The sequence below is a fragment of the Ornithorhynchus anatinus genome, chromosome 6, assembly GCF_004115215.2.
Source record: "Ornithorhynchus anatinus isolate Pmale09 chromosome 6, mOrnAna1.pri.v4, whole genome shotgun sequence".
In the NCBI taxonomy this organism is placed as follows: Eukaryota; Metazoa; Chordata; class Mammalia; order Monotremata; family Ornithorhynchidae; genus Ornithorhynchus; species Ornithorhynchus anatinus.
The window spans coordinates 11,520,520-11,544,844 of record NC_041733.1 but is presented as its reverse complement, the minus strand read 5'-3'; the positions used below and the strand labels follow the sequence as shown (position 1 = coordinate 11,544,844).

General features: G+C 49.4%; 1 protein-coding gene across 1 annotated transcript; it reads left to right on the top strand.

The window, feature by feature from the left end:
* Positions 1–8,306: 8,306 nt before the first annotated feature.
* On the top strand, positions 8,307–12,550 carry TMSB15B (thymosin beta 15B). The gene is made up of 3 exons (XM_001513731.5): positions 8,307–8,404; positions 10,306–10,410; positions 12,068–12,550. The coding sequence occupies exons 2-3, from the start codon at positions 10,311–10,313 to the stop codon at positions 12,103–12,105; spliced, it is 138 nt and encodes a 45-aa protein (XP_001513781.2). The 5' UTR covers positions 8,307–8,404; positions 10,306–10,310; the 3' UTR covers positions 12,106–12,550.
* The last annotated feature ends 11,775 nt before the right edge of the window (positions 12,551–24,325 follow it).

The following is a 24,325-nucleotide window of genomic DNA, read 5'->3' as shown; positions in this document are numbered from 1 at the left end:
CCCAGTATCCCGCCTCCCTCGGCTGACCTCTCCCTGGCCCCCTGCTGCCATTTAAGCCCCCAACAGAAATCTTGAGGCGCCTAAATAAATCTACTTAGTAAACAAACTGGCACTTTTATTGCTGGAGAAAGCAGGAGGAGTGACTAATGAAAAGGAAACGGGGACCACCCTGCATCATAATAATGATGGTATTTATTAAGTGCTTCTTACGTGCTAAGTCGTGGGGTAGAACAGGATAATCTGAGTGGGACACAGTCACTGACCCACCCGGGGCTCATAATAAAAGAGAGGAAGAGGTATTTGATCCCTGTTTCACAGGAGGGGAAACTGAGGCACCGAGAAGGTAAGTGACTTGTCCCGAGGTCCCAGAGCAGGCAAGTGGCAGAGCCAGAACTAGACAAGGGTCTAGGACTTGGGTCTCCCGATTTACAGTTCTGTACCCTCAGTCTACGAGGCCTCGCTGCCTCCCCTGGCAGAGAGAGGGGGCGAGGCACACATGCGCAATAGCATAGGAGGTGCGGAGGGGATCCTGCCATCTTGATTAGGATTCTGGATTGGGGGCCATTTTGAATAGCCCAAGAAGTGGGCATTTTTAGTGCCTCAGGAGACACTTTCCTTCCCCTGCCCTGTGCCGCCCTGGAGCTGGCCTACCCGGGTATAGCACTCTGTTGCACAAAGTAGGCACTGAGTGAAATAACTTATACCCGCCCAAATTAAAGTGCTTCTCCGGGGGGACCCCTGACCTGCCAGAGCTTTGGTGTTCCCCACCCTCCTGTCTCCGGCCACCGTTCTCACAGATGCTGGTCCAATTGGCAGGGGCTTCCAAATCATTAACGGCCACTGTGGCCCCGGGACTACCCACCACCCCTACCAACCACATGTCCCGGAGCAATTGCTTTACTGACTTACCGACTGAAGTTGGCCACCCTTCTCCTGCCTGGGTCCAGGTAGGAGAAGAAGGGCCAGCAGGCTGAGGGGGTGGGGTGATGGGTAGAATCAATCAATCCATCAATTAATGGTATTAATTGAGCACTCACTCGATGCAGAGCACTTTACTAAGCTCTCGGAAGAGTAAGATACAATAGAGTTGGTAGACGCATTCCCTGCCCTAAGTGAACTTACAGTCTAGAGGGACGATAAAAAGGGATCAGAGGTGGGGGAAAGGAAATAGGGGAATGCTAATGTCTGTCTCCTCCTCTAGACTGTAAATTCATTATAGGCAGTTTATTGTTATACTGTAGTCTCCCAAGAGCTTAGTACAGTGCTCTGCATACATTAAGTGCTCAATAAAAACTATCGACCGACTGCCCGAAGAGTAATAATAATAACTGTGGTATTTGTTAAGGTGGGGGAAAGAAGTAGGGGAATATTAATGTCTGTCTCCTCCTCTAGACTTTAAACTCATTGTGAGCAGGTAATTGTTATATTGTACTCTCCCAACAGCTCAGTACAGTGCTCTGCATACAGTAAGTGCTCAATAAAAACGATCGACCGACTGCCTGAAGAGCGATAGTAATAATAATGATTGTGGTATTTGTTAAGCGCTTACTATGTGCCCAGCTCTGTACTAAGAGCTGAAGTGGATACAAGCAAATCGTGTTGGACACGGTCCCTGTCCCAGGTGGGGCTCACATTCTCAATCCCCATTTTACAGATGAGGTAACTGAGGCCCAGAAAAGTGAAGTGACTTGCCCACGTTCTCAAGAGCAAGTAGGGAGATGGAGAGCTAAGGCGAGAGGGGTTTTGATTGATTGATTGATTGGAATGAGAGAGGCCACCAGGTCACAGTCTAAAAAGAAAAATCAGGGGTATTTATTGAGCACTTACTGTGTGTAGAGCACTGCACCCTCCCAAGTACAATAAAACACGTTCCCTGCCCACAAGGAGCTTACAGTCTGGAGTTTTCAGTCTGCAAACCCATGTTTGAGTTTCTGAACCTTCCAGTGAGAATTTTATGGTGGTTCCAGACAATCGGGGGAGGAGGAGAGGGGGGTGGTCACCCATGGCAGAAAAGTCAGTGCTTGGCATATAGAAGGCACTTAATAAATACCATTAAAACAAAGTAATCACCCTCTGGAGTGCAAGTTCATTGTAGGCAGGAAATGACTCTCTTTAGTGTTATACTGTACTCTACCAAGCGCTTAATACAACGCCCTGCACACAGTAAGTGCTCAGTACATACTACTGAATGAATGAATGAACTAAAGTTCCCGCAGATAGGTGGAGGCTCCAGGAGAGTGTCTGGAAGGCCGTCCTGTGATTGCAAACTCCTCGAGAGCAGGGAGAGTGTCTATTAACTCTAGTGTGCTCTCCCAAGTGCTTACAATAGTGTTGATTCGTTCTATACAGTCTACATAAAACCCTTCCCTTGACCTCACAGTTCCACCCCATTTCCCCATTAGAAGCAGGATGGCCTAGTGGAAAGAGCACGGGCCTGGGAGTCAGAGGTCGTGGGTTCTAATCGCGACTCTGCCACGTGTCTGCTGTGTGACCTTGGGCAAGTCGCTTAACTTTTCTGCGCCTCAGTTACTTCATCTGTAAAATGAGGATCAAGTCTGTGAGCCCCATGAGGGACAGGGACTGTGTCCAACCTGATTACCTTGTATCTACCCCAGGGCTTAGAACAGTTCTCGGCACATAGTAAATGCTTAACAAGTACCACAGTTATTATTATCGTTTCCCTCCTGCCATTCCTCTCCCAACTCCTCGGGCACGTTGCCTACACCTGCTGCCTCCCACTTTCCTCCAATATTCTCCTTGATCCCCTCCAATCTGGCTTCCACCCCCTTCCCTCCACGGAAACTACCCCTTCAAAGGTCACCGATGATCTCTTTGCCAAATCCAACAGCCTCCACCTCCGTCCTAATCCCCCCCAACCTCTCGGCTGCCTTAGACGCTGTCGGCCACCTCCTTCTCCTGATAATATGGGGGACGGGGACTGTCAAACCTGATCAGCTTGTATCCACCCCAGCCCTCAGTACAGTGCCCGGCACGTAGTAAGCACTTAACAAATACCATAATAATTAATTGTACATTCCAAGCGCGGAGTACGGTGCTTCGCACACAGCAAGCGCTCAATAAATACTTACTATTGAATGAATAATAGCCAACCTTGGCCTTACTGACACTGCCCTCTCCTGGTTCTCCTCCGAGCTCTCGGGCCGCTCATTCTCGCTCTGTTTCTCCTGATCCTCTGCTTCCCAACTTCCCATCCGTTGGAGTTCTGCAAGGCTCAGTTCTGGGTCTCCTTCTATTCTCCATCTACACTCTCTCCCTTTGAGGACTCATTGTCTCGCGTGACTCAGTGGCAAGAGCACGGGCTTGGGAGTCAGATAGCTTGGGTTCTAATCCGGGGACCGCCACTTGTCTGCTTTGTGACCTTGGGCAAGTCAATTCACTTCTCTGTGCCTCAGTTACCTCATCTGTAAAATGGGGATGAAGACTGTGAGCCCCCACGGGGGACAACCTGATTATCCTATATCTACCCCCACGCTTAGAACAGTGCTTGGCACGTAGTAGGCTTTTAACAAATACTATTATTATTATTTTCTCACATGGCTTTCACTACCATCTCTACATGGGTGATTCCCAAATCTACATCTCCAGCCCTGATCTTTCTCTTTCTCTGCAGTCTGGTATTTTTCTTGCCTTCAGGACACTTCTATTTTGGACATCCCGCTGACTGCTCAAACTTAACATGCGCAAAACAGAACTCCTCATCTCTTCCCACCCCACCCCTGTCCTTCCGCTGCCTTTCCCATCACTGTAGACACGACCGCCCTCACTGCGTCCAACCTGATTAGTATATCTACCCCAGCACTCAGTACAGTGCCTGGCATAGAGTATGTGCTTGACAAATATCATTTTTTAAAAAGATGGACACAATCCCTGTCCCACATGGGGCTCACAGTCTAAATAGGAAGGAGGACCAGTATTTAATGCCCATTTCACAGTTGAGGCAAAGAGAAGCTAAGTGACTTGTCCAAGGTCACAAAGCAGACAAGTGGCGGTCCCCGCATTAGAACCCAGGTCCTCTGACTCCCAGGCCTGTGTTCTTTCCATTAAGCCACTCTCCCTTGTTAATAATAACGATAATAACAATTATGGTATATCTGAAGCGCTTTATTATGTGCCGGGAGACTGCGAGCCCGTTGTTGGGCAGGGATCGTCTCTGTCTGTTGCCGAATTGTACATTCCAAGCGCTTAGCACAGTGGTCCGCAAATGGTAAACGCTCAATAAATACGATTGAATGAATATTCTAAGCGTTGGGGCGGTTAGGAGCAAATTGGGTTGGACATGTCTGTCATTCATTCATTCAACAGCATTTATTGGGCGCTCACTATGTGCAGAGCACTGTACTAAGCTCTTGGAATTCATTCATTCATTCAATAGTATTTATTGAGCGCTTACTATGTGCAGAGCACCGTACTAAGCGCTTGGAATATACAAATGGGCAACAGATAGAGACAGTCCCTGCCCTTTACGGGCTTACAGTCTAATCGGGGGAGACGCACAGACAAGAACAGTGGCAATAAATAAAATCAAGACATCGTTGTCTGCATCAAGACAAGAGGTATTGTCAGTCAATCAAAAATAGAATCATTCCTTCTAGACAGAGAACTTGTCTACCAAGACTGTTATACTGTACCCTCTCCAGCGCTCAGTAGAGTACTCTGCAGTCAGGAAGTGCTCCAAAAATACGACAGATGGATTGATTTTGGGGTTATTCGATTCGAGGAGATTTCTCCCACTTTCTCCGAGTGAGCTCTTGGCACTAGGGGGTGGTGTCGTCATGGAAATGGTGCCAGGTGTCAGGTTTTTTTTTTTGCCGCGGATCCCGTGACTCTCAGCAGATCGATGCTTTGCATAAACCTGACTTTAGAGTACGTTCGACCGCTGAGAAATGCCAAATTGTCAGGCCGGCACAATCTTGCCAATCAGATGTCGGCGGGGAAGCCTCCCGCCTCCACCGCGCACCCCGTTAAGCCTCCTCCGTTCGAGAGCGGGATTTTCTCAGGCTAGAGATCACCCGTTGGCCATTTGACGTTCCAAACGGACATCCTGGCTGCAAGACCTTCTGTTTGTCAAACCTCAAACCCGTTCGCTCGGCGCCGAAAAGCAGCAGCAGCAGGCCGCGGGAGAACAGGCATCTGGCCTGGTCCCAGCTCTGGGAGCTGACACGGTGCTTTGTGCCAGAGCGGGTTAGAAGCCATATTGAGGAGCCACTTCCCTTCTGAAGCTTGATTCCCCCCCCCCCAAAAAAAAACTTCCCTTAGGTGGTGGGTGTTTGCAGTGGGGAGGGGGGTGGGAAATGCAAGATTGGGTGGGGCCGGGTGTTGAGGTGCTTGGGGTCTGGAGGTGAGTCTGCTGCTTTGGGGGAGCTGGAAAGGGCGGGGGGGCTGCATGTCGGAGAAGAGGGCGAGGCATTCCAGGGGAGAAACCGTGCCCTGTGAATGTGGGGAAGGGAAGAATGAGGAATCTGGGAGCTGTAAGGGAGGATTAGGGGCCAAACTGATCGGGAATTGTTTTTGATTTTTTTTTTTTTAAGATAGCGTGGATTTATCTTTTCCCATGGGTGTAGGCGTCGAGGCAACGCCTCCTTGGTGGAGGAATGGAATGGGGTGGGGCGGAGACCTGCAGCCTTAATTCCCATTCAGTAGGATTTAGAGAGCGCTTACTATAATAATAATAATAATGTTGGTGTTTGTTAAGCGCTTACTATGTGCCGAGCACTGTTCTAAGCGCTGGGGGAGATACAGGGTCATCAGGTTGTCCCACGTGAGGCTCACAGTTAATCCCCATTGTACAGATGAGGTCACTGAGGCACAGAGAAATGAAGTGACTCGCCCACAGTCACACAGCTGACAAGTGGCAGAGCGGGGATTCGAACTCATGACCTCTGACTCCCAAGCCCGGGCTCTTTCCACTGAGCCACGCACTGGACTAAGCGCTTGGAATGGAGAATTCGGCCGCAGAGAGAGACCATCCCTGCCCAATAAGGGGGTCACCGTCCAAACCTACGGCCCTTGGCGGGGAAGGGGACCAGCGAGGTGACCCTTTGCAGCTGTCCCCGCATCGCCCACCCCATCCCGCCCTCCCCAGCCCCCGCTGGGGGCTTCTCCACCAGACAGGGGGAGGGGTGCCTTGCTGGGTTGGACTTTCCCAAGCGCTTAGTACAGTGCCCTGCACCGTTTAGACTGTGAGCCCCTTATTGGGCAGGGGTCGCCTCTGTTGCCGAATTGTCCATTCCAAGCGCTTCGTACAGTGCTCTGCACATAGTAAGCGCTCAATAAATACGATTGAATGAAAGAACGAACGATAAGCGCTCAGTAAGTACGAACGAATGAGCGGATGGGGCCGTCGAGCTGGGGAGGAAGAGGAGGCCCCCGTTACCTTCAACCGTGCCCTTGTCTCCCCTAACCTCTATATATCTGTTATTTATTCATCTATTTATATCAATGTCTGTCCCCCCTCTAGACTGTGAGCACGTTGTGGGTAGGAAACGGATAGAGGACTCTCCGAAGCGCTTAATACAGTGCTTTGCACCTAGTCTTCATTCTTCTATTTAATGTCTGCCCCCCCTCGCCCCAGACTGTGAGCTCGTTGTGGGCAGGAAATGGATAGTGTACTCTCCCAAGCGCTTAATACGGGGCTCTGCACATAGTCTTCATTCAGTCCTTCCTTCAATCGTATTTATTGAGCTCCTACTGTGTGCAGAGCCCTGGCCTAAGCGCTTGGAATGTACAATTCGGCAACAGATGGAGACAATTCCCACCCAACATCGGGCTCACGGTCTAGACGGGGGGAGACGGACAACAAAACAAGTAGAGACATCCAGAGCATCAAAATAGAGAAATAGGATTATAACTCTATAGGCATCATTAATAAAATAGAATTCTAAATCTGTACAGATATACACAAGTGCTGCGATGGGCAGGGGAGGAGGGGCAGAGGAAAAGGGAGGGCTCAGTCTGGGAAGGCCTCCTGGAGGAGGTGAGCTTTCAAGTAAGTAGTACGAGCTCAATAAATTCGTTCATTCAGTTCAATACTGTGTGCATTCGTTCGTTCAATCGTATCTGTGTGTAGAGCGCTGTACTAAGCGCTTGGAAAGTACACTGTGGCTTAGTAGAAAGAGCCCGGGCTTGGGAGTCAGAGGTCATGGGTTCTAATTCTGGCTCCGCCGCTTGTCAGCTGTGTGGCCTGGGGCAAGTCACTGAGCTTCTCTGTGCCTCAGTTACCTCATCTGTAAAATGGGGATTAAGAGTGGGACCACCTGATCACCTTGTATCCCCCCCCAGCGCTTAGAACAGTGCTTTGCACATAGTAAGCGCTTAACGAAATGCCATCATCATCATTATTATTATTACACCTCTGTGCCTCAGTCACCCCATCTGTAAAATGGGGATGAAGACTGAGAGCCCCACGTGGGACCACCTGATCACCTTGTATTCCCCCACAGCGCTTAGAACAGTGCTCGGCACGTAGTAAGCGCTTAACAAAATGCCATCAGTATTAATATCATTATTACTTTTCTGTGCCTCAGGTTCCCCATCTGTAAAGCGCTTAACAAATTGCCACCATTATCATAATTCTTATTATATCTCTGTGCCCCAGTTACCCCATCTGTAAAATGGGGATGAAGACCGGGAGCCCCACGTGGGACCACCCGATCACCTTGTATCCCCCCCAGCGCTTAGAACGGTGCGTTGCACAAAAATTATTATTATTAATAATGTTGGCATTTGTTAAGCGCTTACTACGTGCCGAGCACTGTTCTAAGCGCTGGGGTAGACACAGGGGAATCAGGTTGTCCCACGGGGGGCTCACAGACTTAATCCCCATTTTACGGATGAGGTAACTGAGGCACTGCGAAGATAAGTGACTTGCCCGAAGTCCCACAGCTGACAAGTGGCGGAGCCGGGATTCGAACCCATGACCTCCGACTCCAAAGCCCGGGCTCTTTCCCCTGAGCCACGCTGCTTCTCTATACTCTGCTGTGCCTCAGTCACCCCATCTGTAAAACGGGGATGAAGACCCGGGAGCCCCACGGGGGACCACCCGCCCTTAGAAGAGTGCTTTGCACATAGGAAGCGCTTCCCCAAGGCCATCGTCCGTTTAGCGGAGCGCTCTGCACATAGGAAGCGCTCACTAAATGCGAGTGAATGAAAAGCCCATTGAATGAGAATGGAGGAGGAGGAGGAGGAAGGAGGCGGTGGGCGGGGCCTCGGCTGGGCCGGGGCCTGTCAGCCAATGGGAGGGGAGGGGCGGGGCCTGAGGGGGCGGGGCCAGGCCGGGCCTATATAAGGAGCCGCCCCACGCGGCGGGCTGCCACTCCTTTCTGCCGTCTTGCAGCTGTACGCACCTCCGTCTTCGCACCCGTCGCGCCCTTTGCCGCCCTCGCAGGTGAGCCCCCTGTGCACCCACCGGGGGGGCCCGGTGATGCCTTCCGCGTCTGCAGGGGAGGGGGCATCACCTCCTCCCAGCCCCCCCCCCCCCCCCGGCTGCGAGGAAGGAGGGGCCCCCCAGCTCCCTGCGGTGGGAAGGGGCGGCACCCTCAGGCCTGCAGCCTTGTGACCTTTGCCCCCTCCCCCCCTATAGGGGAGTGCGGGCCGCCCCCCACGCGGGGGACTGGGGTCGGTTGGGCGGGAGGAGCTTCTGGCCTTGTTCTGTGTCGCTCCCCGTCTCCCCCGTTTGGACTGCGGGCCCCTTATTGGGCAGGGATGGTCCTTATCGGGTGCCCGGTTGTCTGTTCCAAGCGCTTAGTCCAGTGCTCTGCACTTAGTAAGCGCTCAATAAATCCGATGGAACGAATGCATGAATGACCCGTCTCCGTCCACGCACCGGCCCCGCACACACCTGTCCGGACGCCTAACGGGCCCATCCCGCAGGCCGATTGCCGGAGCCTGCCCGAGGAGCCGGGAGTTGGGGCTCCACCCGTCTCTCTCCAGACAAAGGCGGACAAAGGGGGGGGGGGGCGTGATCAGCGCCTCCTTTCCTTCCGCCCTCCTCCTCCTTGTCCTCCACGCAGTTCCTCCCCCTGCCCCAGTCTCCTGCTCTTTGCAGGAGACCCTCCCCACCCTGCTGCGCTGCTGCCTTTTGCCCTGGGGGTCCTGCGGTGGGGCGACCCTCCGTCCGGGCGGTTGCTGGGGTTGAGGAAGGGAAGGTGTGGCGGGTTGAGGGTTTGCCTGCCCTGCAGGCGACGGAGGTTCAAACCGGGGTCGATGGGCCGGCCGCAGGGAGCAGGTGGGATGGGGCAGGGTCTTCCAGGAGCCGAGGCTAAGGATGGAAGGTGGCTCCCGTTGGTTTTCCTCGGTCCAAGGAGGAGGCCTGGGCTAGCAGGGTGTGGCCACGGTGCCTCCTATCTGGCTTAGTATGCAGCCATAAGGAGGGGTGGCGCTCTGCTGCTGAAGAAGTCCTCCCATTGTCTCGATGGACCGCTTTTCTCGGACAGCTTTATTAGCATGCCCCAAACCACCTCTGTCTGCCACCCAGAGAACACACCGCCTCTTCACTGCCAAAAGCCCCGCTCCCTTCTCATCATCTCACCCGAAGCCGTAAGGCAAAATAGAGGCCCGTGCCCCGTCCCACTCGACTTAACGTTGGCAATCTGTCCTTAGCTTAATTAGGCCCCGCAAAAGAACAGTTTTTCTAAATGTCTGAGCTACGTGTGAACCTCCCGCTCTTCCTGGGGATCTCAGCAGCCCTCCTGGTTCTTCCTCCTTCTTTCGAGACCGCGTGCGAGAAGCTAGCTCGCTTCAGGTTTGAAATTCCCCATGGAGTCCCTATCTTGGCCATAGAGGTAGTAGGAAAAAAAAACACTGAGTGAGGGATCTGAAGAGAAGTATTTGAGACCATATTATCCCTGAATGCGTGGTGCTCAAAGGAGGGCCTTCATTATAAAAGCAAAGTAATGCCCTCTTGTAGTTTGGCGATTCTTCCACCACCATCTTAGCAGGGAGCCCGGTGTCCTGATTATCCGCTTCTTTCTAGATTTGCGACTGTAGTGTCCTCAGAGTACTTCCAGCTTGTCGACCGGCAGGGATGAAACACTTTTTATCATAGACGTAGTGGGATTTATTAAAGGCTTACTTTGTGTCCGGCACTGTTCCGAGCACTGAAGTATAATTGTGCTCTCCCAAACACGTGGTACAGTGCTCTGCGCATAATGAGTGCTAAATACTGTCGATTACTACGCGTCTACTCGTGTTGGTTTCCGTGTGGATTTTGGCAAATAGCTTGTAAGGATGTTGGGGACTCTTCTGCCATATGGGTGTTAAATTTCTCTCCCTTTTTTTTTTTTCCAGTCAAGATGTGTGACAAGCCTGATCTGTCTGAAGTCGAGAAGTTCGACAAGAAGAAACTGAAAAAGACCAACACGGAGGAGAAGAACACACTCCCCTCGAAGGAGAGTAAGTGTCATTGTGGTGGGTCGGGGTGGGGTGGAAACTGATTAATAGCTTTTTTTTTTTTTTGGTCTCACCACTCTTCTCCCCTCCCCCTCATGTTTAAATTTTTCTTTTGTCTCAATGCAAGAAATATACCAAGCCACCTCCCAACTTTAGCAAGTGCGCGTTCTTGGAAAGAGGTAGAAGTTGCCTTCCAAATTGCCGTTCTATTGCATTGTAGCCGTTACCTTCCTGACGTGACATAAGAGTAGCGGGATAATTGTCCCACAATCCAGGTGGGAAGACAGCTGTAGGACAAATTAGTGCCTAGTCAAAAGGAAGCAACTACTAGTTTCCAAAATAAGAATTACGACCATGACTCAAAGCAACCTTATTTTTGGAGGCTTCCTGGACTAGGACTTCAGAAAGGCAACTGTTTTCTTCGCACCGACTTAGCTGGCATTTTGCTGAAATGCTGAGATTTCCAATTTCGGCTGGATGTGTAGGAGTGTGTCAAGTGGGAGCAAATGTGTTCTGTGTTCTCATCACTGAGGAATCTGGCCAACTCTGGAATTTTGGCCTTCTTTCCCTTACACCAATAAGCAGTATTGTTGTCAGCTGGGGATCAGGATCCAGTTTCTGCAATGTTAGAGAAACGAAAACTTTCAGCCATCCTGCCCCTGGGGGATCCTGGCCATGCATTCAACACTGTGTGGTTTAGGAAAAGTCTTGGGCTGATCTGGGCTTATTGTGGTCCAGCAGGTGCAATAAAGTGCTGCTCATGCCTTTTCTTAGTAACTCCAGCATGATTGCCTATTCAGTTGCCATTTCCCGTAAGTGAGGTTGTGCCCCCTTTTTAAAAAAAAATATGTATTCAAGTGCTTACTACGAGCCAGGCGCTTTACTAAGCACTGGAGTAGGTAAAAGATAATCAGGTTGGACACCATCTGTGTCCTATATGGAGCTCACAATCTTAAGCCCCATTTTTCAGGCACAGTGCAGTGACTTGCCCAGGGTCTCACAGCAGCCAGGTGATGGAACAGGGTTTAGAAGGACGCAGGTCCTTCTGACTCTCAGGCCCCTCCCCGGCAGGCAACACGAACGACCCCTTGAAAGTAATCGTCAACTGACCGACCACAATTAAGGGGCTGGAAATACAGGCCAATCAGTTTGAAGCGTTATGGAGGAAATGCTGGTTGGGGGGTTGTGGTTTTTGGTTTGGTTTTTGGTTTGATTAATCAATAGAAACGTTTGGAGGGAGATCTTTGACTTGCTCATCAAGTCTTTTTGGGAATAACCTGCTGAAGGGGGAAATGGTGGGAAAGAGATGCAAAGCCCAAATGGATTCCGTGGCCTGACTGCTGGGGATCATCATCATCATCAATGGTATTTGAGTGCGTCTTGTGTGCAGAGCACTGTTCTAAGCATAAGGGAGAGTATAACAGAGTTGGTAGACATGTTCTCTACCCACAGTGAGTTTACAGTCCAGAGAATTCCATCTTTAACATCTCTATAGAGACAGGAAGCATGAAGCAACATGAAAACTGTTTGAAAATGGGTTCGGGGAGACAGAGCCTAGTAATCCAGTGGGAAAGCCCTTTGCAGCTAAGAGCACCTGGAAGACAAACTTGAACTTGGGTTTATAGGGTAATTCTGTAATCTTTTTCATTTTCTGTTTCAGCCATTGAGCAGGAGAAGGAATGTGTCAAGTCTTCATAGGAGGGGAAGAACCCCCTCCTTAAAGCAAGAGTCAACGCTTCCTGAATTTTTTTTTTTTTGCTTTGAATTACATTGTCCTTTTTTAAACTATTCATGTGTATAGAAATCGCTGCAATTTCTAATCATTCCCTAATTCATCATGTCTGCTTCAGAAGACAGAAAGAAGCGGCCCTCTTGTGTGTCCTCCACCTTGACACGCTTTCTTTTGCCTATTCACCTCCTGCTCTTTGGGGTTGAACAGCAGCAGAGGAGAAGATGGGAGAAGGGGGCTGGTGGGTTCAGGGATCCCATGGGTTGAAAGGGAGCTGTCCCCCCAAAATTAGAGGCTATGATCTGCCCTACACTTTACTCACCATGGTATATTATTTTCTGCAGCCTCTCACAAAGTTTAATTTGTCTTCCAAAATGGAAAAATTTATTATAAAAATAAAAATATAATGAACTATTTTGGGGTCCTGTGACTTATTTCTGTAATGTCTTTTTGCAGTGATGTTTTAAGGGGCAATAGTAAGATAGGCTTTCTGGTGATACTCCCTTTCCCTTCTTTGTTTCTGTGGAGGCTGTTCCTAAACTTCTCAAAAATTGAACCCAGAATTTTGCTGGAGTGTAGAGAGGACTCCTACATCTAATCATTTGGTGAGATTTATTGAGCACTTAGCTATGTGCAGAGCACTGATCCAAGTGTTTGGAAGAGAATAGAACAACAGAATTGGTTGACACATTCCCTGCCCACAGTGAATTTATAGTCGAGGGACGTATAACTTCCCAAATCCAGCTGAAGCTTATTTCAGGAAGCTGAAGTAGTTGAGGGCCGTGACTTGAACTCGACCAACTGGGTCCAAAGAAAGCATGTGGTAATAGATAACCTCACTTTTAGGTATGTGAAAGTACTGGGGCACTGTGCTAGTCATTTTGTTCCTGTATCCGGGGTGAGAAGTAAGGAAGAGAAACCATTCCAAATAAAGGTAAATGGGAACTTCCTGCTTCTGCCCCTCAGCTGCCTGCCGAGAATGATCATGATCGATGTTTCAGGGGGAGGACTCCCCGAAGCAGCCGGTAAACTGCCATGGCTACCTTGTAGATGTTTTTCGTGCCCAGGGGTGGTCTTCAGGATGGGGTATTACTCTAGGTGGGAGATACCAGAGTTAAATCCGGTCCAGCCCCAGAAGGCTCTATCTCAGAGATGGGGGGTGTGCACCTGGGGTGTGCGCGGAAGCTTGGCTGAATGTCACAAATGTTGACCGGGGCCTCGAAAGTTGAGCGTGAGGGTAAGTAAGTGGGGCATCGTCAGAGGAAGCAAGCCGGTCTTCCAAAGAAAGTTGTTGGGGTTGTTGCATCTGTTGCCGGGCCCTGACCACATCGCAAGGTTGGCTTTGTGCCTGTGGAAACTTGTCCCCACCTGTCACGGGCCGTAGCAGCATTGAGTTACGGAAGCATGTTGTGAAAAGGAAACCAAGCAGACCTCTGTCGTATGTACAGGATGCCAGTTGGAGGTTTTGATTAGTTTTTCTTTTTTTCTTTCTGCATGGGTAACCCAGCTTCTTAGATTTATGGTAAAGTAGCTCAGCATTTAAATCAAGACTGGGGTCCCTCTGACTGGATCCTCACGTTGGGAGTCTCAGGGTCCGGTCCTCTTCAATAGGTAGGTCTTTATTCTGGCCCTTCTCTCCAGTTTAGGCTCAGAACGGCAGACTGTGATTAAATGTAAGTTAAGTGCTTTAAGATAGAAAATGTGTGAAGTGCACTGGGGGATCCTTTCAAGTGAGCCCCAGGCTCCAGGGAAAGAGCTCTCCAGTGAGGTAGTATCTTGGCCTGAAACTCCTGTGTATCTTCTCTCTGAAACAGAGGTTAAAATGGGAATGGGACGGAAGGGGACTTCCCATTGGACTAGAGAGCAAGACTGCTACTCTGCTGCTTGCTGATGCTGTCTACAAAGTGACTGAGATCTTTGAATGAGGGGGTTACCTCATTTAGGTAAAGCGAGAAAAGCAGTGTAGCCTAGTGGAAAGAGGGCATGGGCCAAGGAGCCTGGATTCTAACTGAAGCTCTACCACTTGCCTGCTGTGTGACCTTGGGCAAGTCACTTCATTTCTCTGGACCTCAATTTCCTCATCTGTAAAATGGGGACTTGAAACTTGTTCTCTCTCTCCCCTTGAGGCTGAGAGCCCCGTGTGTGTCTGGCTTTACTGTCTTATAGCTCGGCAGTCCTTAGTACAGTGTTTAGCATTTAGTAAGTGCTGCATACTATTATTTTTATTAGTAGTAGTGTGAAATTTGCTTGAAGGCTTTTCTTTCCAGGCCCATTGAGGAGAAGGTCTCGTTGGGAAAGACTCAATAATCCAAGGGAATTCTGGGAAGAAAGAACTTCAATTGCTCAGGACTCTAGTCTGGTTTGCTACCTGGATGGGTTTTTGTTCTTTTTTTCTTTAATATTTAATTCAAAACCAACCTATAATTTTCTTTGTCTCCCCTTCTAGACTGTAAGCTCTGTGTGGGCAGAGAACGTCCATACTCTCCCAAGTGCTTAGTACAGTGCTCTGCACACAGTAAGTGCTCAAATATGACTGATTTAATGTCTGTCTTCTCCTGCTAGATTGTAAACCCTTTGAGGATGGGGATCATGCCAAATAACTGTTGAACTCTCTAACTGCTTAGTACAATGCTCAGCAAGAGCTCAGGTGCTCAATAAGTATTATTGATTTGATTTTTAGAAATATTAGAAGGCGTGTTCCTCTCTATACCACCTCACCTGAGTGCCTCACAACTTCAGTGCAGTAGGTAGTCTCCCCAATTCACTTGGTGTGAATTTTATAACATTACTGATGCCAGTTTATTGTTTTGAAGTCTGTCTTCCTACTTCTACACTGTAAGCCCATTGTGGGCAAGGATTGTTTCTATTTATTGCTGAATTGTATTTCCCAAGCGCTTGGTACAGTGCTCTGCACACAGTAAGTGCTCAAATACAATTGAATGGACAACAGTGCGTTAACTGGTAAGTTTTTTGTCAAAAGCCCACTGCCCAGAGCTTCTGCCTTGGTCTGAGTTTGGCAAGATTGAGTGGAATTGAGCAGGGAAGAGGGGGGAAAAGTAATTGTATGAAGCATTTACTATGTGTCAAGCACTGTACTAAGTGCTGGGGTAGATACAAGTTCATCAGGTCAGACAGTCCCTGTCCCACATGGAGCTCTCAATCTAAAGTAGGAGTGAGAACAGGTTTTTAAACTCCCAGTAGGCCCAGCTCAATTTCACAAAAGGTCAGGGATCTTCTGGCTTTATCACTTCAACCCTGTAGGAAATAACCCAACCAAGTGATGTCTTATGATTAAAAAGTATGTTAGACTCTGATACAGTCTCGAATAACGCTCTGGGCATGTCACTCCCCGCCTTAAAAACCTCCAGTGGTTGCCCATCAACCTCCGCACAAAACAAAAACTCCGCACCCTGGGCTTCAAGGCTCTCTATCCCCTTGCCCCCTCCTACCTCACCTCCCTTCTCTCTTTCTACCGCCCACCCCGCACGCTCCGCTCCTCTGCCGCCCCTCCTCACCATCCCCCGTTAACGCCTATCCCGCTGTTGACCTCTGGCCCACCTCCTACCGCTGTCCCGGAATGCCCTCCCTCCTCACATCTGCCAAACTAACTCTCTTCCCCTCTTCAAAGCCCTACTGAGAACTCACCTCCTCCAAGAGGCCTTCCCAGACTGAGCTTCCCCTTTTCCCTCTGCTCCCTCTCTGCTCCCCTTCCGCCGTCTGCTCCTTCCTCCTTCCCCCTTCACCTCCCCTCAGCTAAGCCCCCTTTCCCTCTGCTCCTCCCCCTCTCCCTTCCCCCTCCCCTCAGCACTGTGCTCATTTGCTCATTTGTATTTACTTTTATTACCCTATTTATTTTGTTAATGAGGTGTACATCCCCTTGATTCTATTTATTGTGATTGTTTTCTTGTTTTTGTCCATCTGTCTCCTCCGATTAGACTGTAAGCCCTTCATTGGGCAGGGATTTTCTCTATCTGTTGCCAAATTGTACATTCCAAGTGCTTAGTACAGGCTCTGCACATAGTAAGCGCTCAATAAATACTATTGAATGAATCATAATAGGGCCATGTCCCAGGTCTCCAAACAACTTTGCAAATGACTGCTGCCAGGACTGTTAGTGCTGCTCTAGTTTTCAGACCCTCAACCCTTCTCTGATATTCAATCAATTAATCAATTATAAATATTGAGCACTTACTGTATGCGGAGCACAGTACTAAACGCTTGGTATAACAGAGTTGGTAGACATGTGGTTGAAATGCCCATTTAAAAAAAATGGTATCTATTGAGCATTTACTATGGGAAAACATTGGAGTAATATAATAATGATGGCATTTGTTTAAGCACTTATATGTGCCGAACACTGTTCTAAGCACTGGGGTAGATACAAGGTTATCAGGTTGTCCCATGTGGGGCTCACAGTCTTAATCCCCATTTTACAGATGAGGCAACTGAGGCACAGAGAAGTTAAGTGACTTGCCCAAGGTCACACAGCAGACAAGTGGTGGTACAAGGATTAGAACTCATGTCCTCTGACTCCCAAGCCCGTGCTCTTTCCAATAAGCCACACTGCTTCTCTGAGTAGGTATGAGCTAACAGATCAGAGGCAGTCCCCGTCCTTCCTTGGGCTCACAGTCTAAGTGAGAGGAAGAGCAGCTATTGAGCCCCCATTTTACAGATGAGGAAATCAAGGCTCAGAGAAGTGAAGTGACTTGCCTAAAATGAGTGGTGAAGCAGGGATTAGAACCCACGTTCTCTGGTTTCCAGGCCCGTGCCCCTTCCACTAGGACACCTTGCTTCCCAACGATTCCATCGAACTGCATGGAGACAGAAGCTCTGGGCCTAACTGGGTCACCGTGCCCATCTGAATTTATAACCCTGCTTGTGTGGCAGGACTGAGGATGGCTGGACACCTCTCTCTGCTCCAAGCAGCGAGCGATTCCAGGTCTCTCCACCCTGTGGTATTTTTTTGATTCTACTGGCTGGTGGATCGTCTAGCTGCTGTCCTGAAAGTGTGAAGGGTTTGGTCTCATCTGAAGCCAGCGTAAGAAAAAGGAAGTCAACGGGGGAAGTTTAGAGTTGGTAATAGCTCCTCAGAATTAAACTTGCCCATCTCCTCCGGTTGCACAAGCAAATCAGGTTAATTTTGTACTCTGGGGGCTAAAACCCGGATGTGTGTTCTTTGCTTGCTTCAGGGCAAATCGTTCTGTGTTAGGGAAGAAGAGGTGTGTTTCTCAGAGTCCATCTGGAGTAAGGTATTTCTTAGGCAGTCAATCGGATTTATTGAGTGCTTACTGTGTGCAGAGCACTATACTAAGCACTTGGGAGAGTACAATATAACAATAAACAGAAACATTCCTTGCTCACAACAAGCTTACAGTCTACATGGAGAGACAGACATTAATATAAATAAATAAATTACAGATATGTACACAAGTTCTGTGGGGCTGGGAAGGGGGATGTATACCTTTTGCTGTATTCAGAGGTTAATTAACTTACCTCTTCCCAGTAACCCAAATTAGTTTGATCCATCATGGTGGAGTTATTTTCTTACTCTGTGAGAGCTGTCGGTCTTCTGCGAATGATTCTTTAGAAGGCACTGTGGCCCGGTGGAAAGAGCATGGGGCTAAGGGTCACAGGACCTGGGTTCTAGCCCTGGCAGTGCCACTCACCTGCTGAGTGACCTGGGGCCAGATTCTTATTGTCTGTGTGCCTCAGTTTCTTCATCTGTAAAATGGGGATTAAATAATAGTAGTATTAAGTCCTTGCTAAGTGTTAAGCATTGTTCTAAGTGCTAGAGTAGATATAGGTTAATCACATTTGGCACAGTCTCTATCTCACAACAAGGCTCACAGTCTAAATAGGGAGAGCAGGCAAAGAATCCCTATTTTGCAGTTGAGGAAACTGAGGCACAGAGATGTGAAGTGACTTGCCCAAGGTCACATTGCATTGATTCTATTTATTGCCATTGTTCTTGTCTGTCTGTCTCTCCCCCGATTAGACCGTAAGCCCGTCAAAGGGCAGGGACTGTCTTTGTTACCGATTTGTACATTCCAAGCGCTTAGTACAGTGCTCTGCACATAGTAAGCGCTCAATAAATACTATTGAGTGAATGAATGAATTGCAGGCAATCTGTAGAGCTGGGATTGGAACCCAACCCCTTCAACTCCCAGGAGCATACTCTTTCTATTGGGCCACACTGCTTCTCTTAAATGCTTTCTCCACCCTCTTTGACTGAGCCCCATGTGGAACAGGGACCGTGTCTGATCTGATTATCTCGTATCTACTCCAGTCCGTGGCACGTAGTAAGCACATAAGTATCATCATGATAATTTTAGGGACTAGTAGTAAGTGATAGTAAGTAGACTAGGAGGAGGAAAGCAGGAAGTCCCGTCTCCGCCTGCTTTGCCATCCTGGTGGAGAGCTCTCAGGAACCATTGTCCCACTTAAGTCTGTGATGGAGAAAGCTCTCGCTTCCTCAGTTGAAACGGTGCCAGACTGATCTTGTGAGTTTATGGAAAGGTGGAGAGGAAGTCATCCCAGCGCCCACTTCCCCCACTCACTAGCCCTCTTTCTTAGAGACCCGAATTCCTCTTTTTATGTGACCGAATGCTCCCCCGCCTCCCTCCCAGAGGAGGGGAGCTGCCTCCAGCTGAAAGTTGAGCCTATGTTTTAGCTCTTGCCTGGCTTGGCTTCAGGGGACGAGTGCTGGTTCCCCAGTGAGTGCATGGGTTCAAGGCCTTGGATGCGGGCCTGGTGGGGAAGGTTTTCTAAACTAGGAAGGACTGTCATTCCGGGACATTCTCTTCCTTATTTTTCAAACAGCCAGATGCCTGAGGGAAGGGGGTGAATAGTGCAGAGATGCAGCGTGGCCTAATGGAAAGAGTTTGGCCCTGGTTGCCAGAGGACCTGGGTTCTAATCCTGACTCCACCTCTTGCCTGGTGTTTGACCTTGGGCAAGTCACCTCACTTCTCTGGGTGTCAGTTTCCTCATCTATAAAATGGGGACTCCAACCCCGGCCTCCCTCCTACTTAGGTGGTGAACCCCATGTGGGACAGGCACCGTCTGACCTGATTATCTCTCCTCTACTAATAATAATGGCATCTGTTAAGCACTTACTATGTGCAAAGCACTGTTCCAAGCGCTGGGGAGGATACAAGGTGATCAGGTTGTCCCACGTGGAGCTCACATTCTCAATCCCCATTTTACAGATGAGGTAACTGAGGTCAGAGAAGTTAAGTGACTTGCCCAAAGTCACACAGCTGACAAGCGGCAGAGCTGAGATATGAACCCATGACTCTACAACAGTGCTTCCTGTCCTCCTAACCTTCTGTCTCTCCCCACTCCAGTCATTCATTATTCAATTGTATTTATTGAGCACTTACTGTGTACAGAGCACATACCAACACTGATTAGTGCATACCCGTGAAATGTCTTTCCGTGGGCAGAGGGAAGCTTATCTCTTGGGTCAGGTTTTTCTGAGGTGGAAAGACCCATCCACAAGGTCCTCAGGATCGTCGCATTAGGCCGGGGATGCAGTTACATCAGCTCAACTTAAGCCAGTCCTCTGAGATCGAGCGACCAACCAGTCAATCCCTTTGAGATCAGAGCTTCCATTTGGAAAGAGGAGGGCACCTCGGGAGAGGGTCTGCAGAGTGAGGAATAGTGAATGAGCCCCTGGGTGTCAGTTAATCGGTAATATTTATTGAATATTTCCTCTCTGCAGAGCCCTGAACTAAGTGCTTGGGAGAGTACATTAGTAGTCACGATTCCTGTCCCCAAGGAGCTTACAGTCTAGCCGGCATGACAGAAACACGAATAAATTTCAGAAAGGAGAAAGTAACAGAGTTTATGGATATGTACATCAATGCTGGTGAGGGAGAGGAGTTCATCCCAGTGCTTAGTTCAGTGCCTGGCACATAGTAAGCTCTTAACAAAAACCATTAAAAAATTTTGAGTGCTGGAGTGGCAGTAGGATGTAGAAATAAGCAGTTAGGGGATGTGATTTGAGAAAGGCACGGAAAATGGGGAAAGCAGAGGTCTGCCAAATGTGAAGGGATAGGGAGAAAAGATGAGTGTGGCCTAGTGGAAAGAGCAAGAGGCTGGGATACAGGGGACCTGGTACTAAGCCCAGCTCTGCCACTTGTCTGCTGTGTGCCTTTGGGCAAGTCCCTTTACTTCTCTGTAACTCAGTTTCCTCGACTGCAAAATGGGGGTTAAATCCTACTCCCTCAAACTTAAACTGAAAGTCCCATGTCAGGTAGGGACCGTGTCCACCCTGATTATCTTATATCTACCCCAGCACCCTGTAATACTAATACTAATAATGATAGTATTTGCTAAGCGATTACTATGTGCCAAGCACTGTTCTGATCGCTGGGGTAGATGCAAAGTAATCAGATTGTCCCAGATGGGGTAAGTGAGGCACAGAGAAATGAAGTGACTTATCCAAAGTCACTCAGCTGGCAAGTGGCAGAGCCAGGATTGGAACTCACGACCTCTGACCCCCAAGCCAGTGCTTTTTCCACTAAGCCACCATCTTTACAAGTACCATAATATTTAAAATATATATGTAAAACTATGGGATGCTTCACTAGTCTGTGAGCCTGTTATTGGGCAGGGATTGTTTCTACCTGTTGGTGAATTGTACATTCCAAGCACTTAGTACAGTGCTCTGCACATAGTAAGCGCTCAATAAATACTACTGAATGAATGAATGCGTGTGTGATGATCCCAGCCTTGCCCTCCTCTCCCCTTCCACCAAAGGTGGGGTTGGCCCTGCCGCTGTAGGCCAAGCTTGAGAGAAGGGTAGCCCAGAGGGGCATTATGGGTTCAACCCTACCCAACCTGGGGTAGACCTGGAAGGCACGAAGAAGGGGGAGCCAGATTGCTGGGAGCTGTTGGGTGCCTTGAGCCAGCTTGCCTCCTCGTGTCTCCTCCTCCTCTAGCCTCCTCTTCTGGCTGAGCTCAGACCGTAGACTGTAAGCTCGGTTTGGGCGGGGGCTATGTCTGTTCATTGTTATATTGTACTCTCCCAAGTGCTTAGTACAGTGCTCTGCTCACAGTAAGCACTCAAAAAATAAGATTGACCGACGGACTGCGCCCCATCCACGAATGGGCATGACAGTTTCTCTAGTAGCCAGAGGCCAAGCCAGGGCGCTCCACACAGGCTGCCTGGGGCTGGCGTGTCTAGGCCCGTTTCAGGGTCCATGACCTAGGTGTGCCCAGAATCTTCTCCCACCGTAGGGCCCTCCGGCTCTGAGAGACTAGTGAACTTGTAACCCAAGTTTATCAGCCCCTGCTCCTCCCAGAGCCTGGGGCCTCAGGCTTGTGGGGACAGAGGTGCCGGATAGGAAGGAGAGAAGGAAACAAAGATATTTGGGGAGACAGTTTGGCCTAGTGGAAAGAGCAGGGAACTGGGAGTCAGAGGACCTGGCTCCTAATCCTGGATCCATCACTTGTCTGTTAAGGGTGTGACCTTGGGCAAATCACTAAACTCTGTGTCTTAGTTTCTTCGTCGGAAAAATTGGGAATAAAATGCATGTTCTCTATCTCAGACTCTGAGCATCGTGTGGGAGAAGGGACTGTGTCTGATCCGCTTATCTTGTACTTAGCACAGTGCTTGGCACGTAGAAAATGAATACCATCAGTATTACTATTTCTTCTGATCATTATGTGGGGACTTCTTGTGGGAGAAGGGGAACTAGGCAGGCCCCATCAATCATTTGATAGTTTTTACCGAGAACCTACACCGTGCGGACCACTGTACTAGGTGCTTGCCACTGTGCTAGGCTACCAGGAGAGGGGTGAGATGTGGTTAGGGAAGCAGTGTGGTCTGGTGGAAAGAGCAAGGGCCTGGAGTCAGAGGAAGTGGGTTCTAATTCTGGTTCTGCTACATGTCTTCTGCTTGACCTTGGGCAAGTCACTTCCCTTCTCAATTACCTCATCGGTAAAATGGAGATTAGAAGTGTGAGCGCCGTGTGGGATATGGACTATGTCCAACCTGATTATCTTGTAACTACCCCAGTGCTTAGATCATAATAAGTGCTTAACAAATACCATAATTATTATTACTATTGTTCAGGAGGGAAGCTGAGAAACTTCACAAGACTACTGCTGGGTAGGCCAGGGGCAAAAGCTAGCATGGTTGTCAGACCTAGGCAAGCCCATTTAAGGTTCTTCTCCTCCTCTTCCTCCTCCTGGAGCTGAGGGGACTGAAATGGTCAGCAGAGCCCTTGGCCCAAGAGAGGAAGAGGAGGGAAGCTGGTCCCTAAGAGCCCCAGCCCCAGCTCTCCAGGACCCAGTCATTTGCCAGGCAGGGAGGGGGGAGGGGCAGGACCAGTCCGCCCCAGTGAACGGCGGCTCACAATGGTGCAAGGTGACGTCATCGGGCCCTGCTGGCCCAGGGCTTCACTTTCCCTGTAAACAACTCCCAAGGAGGAAGGGGGCAGGCCGTCCCAAGCAGCTGCAGCCAGGAGACATTTCCTGCAAAACTCCATTGTGGAATTTCCCCAGGCTGTTGCCTCCTCCTCACCCTCCTCCTCCATGGGAGCGAGGCGCCCAGCTTCTGAGCAGAGGCTGTCCGGCCTGATGGGGAACACTAAGACAGAGAAAGATGAGGCTGAGGCCTGCCTGGTTGGGTGGGGAGGCGGCTGCCTGGATCCCCCTCCCGTAACCTCCATAGCCTGGGCGGGGCCCAGTTGTTTGAGAGCGGGCAGCGGCAGCCGCAGCACCCAAGGCAGCATCACTTTCCCATTCGGGTTTCCTCACAATTCCTCTCTAGCTTTCTATCATCACGAGTAGCCACTCCCCGACAGGGTTGGTTGGCCCTGTCCTTGTCTCCATCCACCCAGTGCCAACCAGGTCGGAAGGGCCCGATCTTGGTGTGTGTGGCTTTCGAGATTGTTGTAAATATTTGACTAGGAGGACAGGGCCAGATAGGAAAGGGCAAACAATAAAAGTGGAGCGAGAAAAAGATGCCCCGATTCAGTCTGCTGTGGCCTAGTAACCTGGCTTCAGCCGGATCCGTTGGACTGGGGGTGGTCAAGGATCCTGGCCTTGGTTCAAATACTCCATTAATCAATCAATGGCATTTATTAAGTGCTTACTGGGTGTAGAGCACTGTACGAAGCAAGCCCTACCCTGGACTAGTCACCAAGATTTGATTCCATCTCTTAGAGCTCCAAGAGTCTGGAAACAAGGGGCCCATTCCACGGTGGCAGGGGAGGCGGAGAGGAATTGCAATCTGTGTGAGCCGGACTTCTAGCCGCCCTTATTCCAGCCCTTTGACCAGATTGAGAGTTTCCAGTTGGGGCTGAGAAGATCACGGATGGAAGCTTCCTGATCAGGGAGAGCTCGAAACCCATCTTCTCCATTTCTTATCCTCCCTCCAATCCTAGTTCCCTCTGTGCATCACATCTTGCTCAAAATAAGAAGTTGGCAATTCTAGCAGGTGGGAGGGAGTGGACCTGGACTCTCTAGGCCAGGGGAGTTTCTGGGCTCAGGTGGGTGCAAAGAGAAACAGCGTGCCCTACTGGAAAGAGTGGGCCTGGGAGTCAGAGGACCTGGGTTCTAATCCAGACCCTATCACTTGGCTGCTATGTGACCTTGAGCAAGTCACTTCACTTCACTGTGCCTCAGTTACCTCATTTGTAAAATGGAGATTAAAACTGTGAGCCCCAGGTGGGACATAATAATAATTGTAATTAGGGTATTTAAGTGTTTATTATGTGCCAAGCACTATTCTAAGTGCTGGGGTTGATACAGTGTTCTGTAAGTAGGTAAACACTGTTGAATGAATACAGGGTAATCAGGCTGTTCCATGTGGAGCTCACGCTTTTAATCCCCATTTTACAGATGAAGACACCATCCAACCTGATTATCTTGTATGTACCCCAGTCCTTAGTGTAATGCCTGGAATTCAGTAAGCACTTAACAAATACCATTATTAAAAAAAATAAATTTTAAAACAGGGAGAGGACAAGCTGAAGGGCTGTTTGGAACATCTAGGCTCCAGGAAGCAGAGTGACAGTGTCTCACATGGGCATTCCAAGTCTGTGTGCAGCCATCTGTGGCTGCTTTTCCAACCTCCTCCTTCCCCCCTTCCCCCCTCTCCCCCTGTCCCAGCAAAGAGACTATTCCCAACAGTATTTAGTAACAGAAGATTGAAATAGAAATGTTTGCTAAATATGTTT

Excerpts from the sequence above, each read along its gene's own strand:
- TMSB15B (XM_001513731.5), top strand. The coding sequence starts at position 10,311 with ATGTGTGACAAGCCTGATCTGTCTGAAGTCGAGAAGTTCGACAAGAAG. Across the intron at positions 10,411-12,067 it reads CACACTCCCCTCGAAGGAGA|CCATTGAGCAGGAGAAGGAA; the intron begins GTAAGTGTCATT and ends TTTCTGTTTCAG.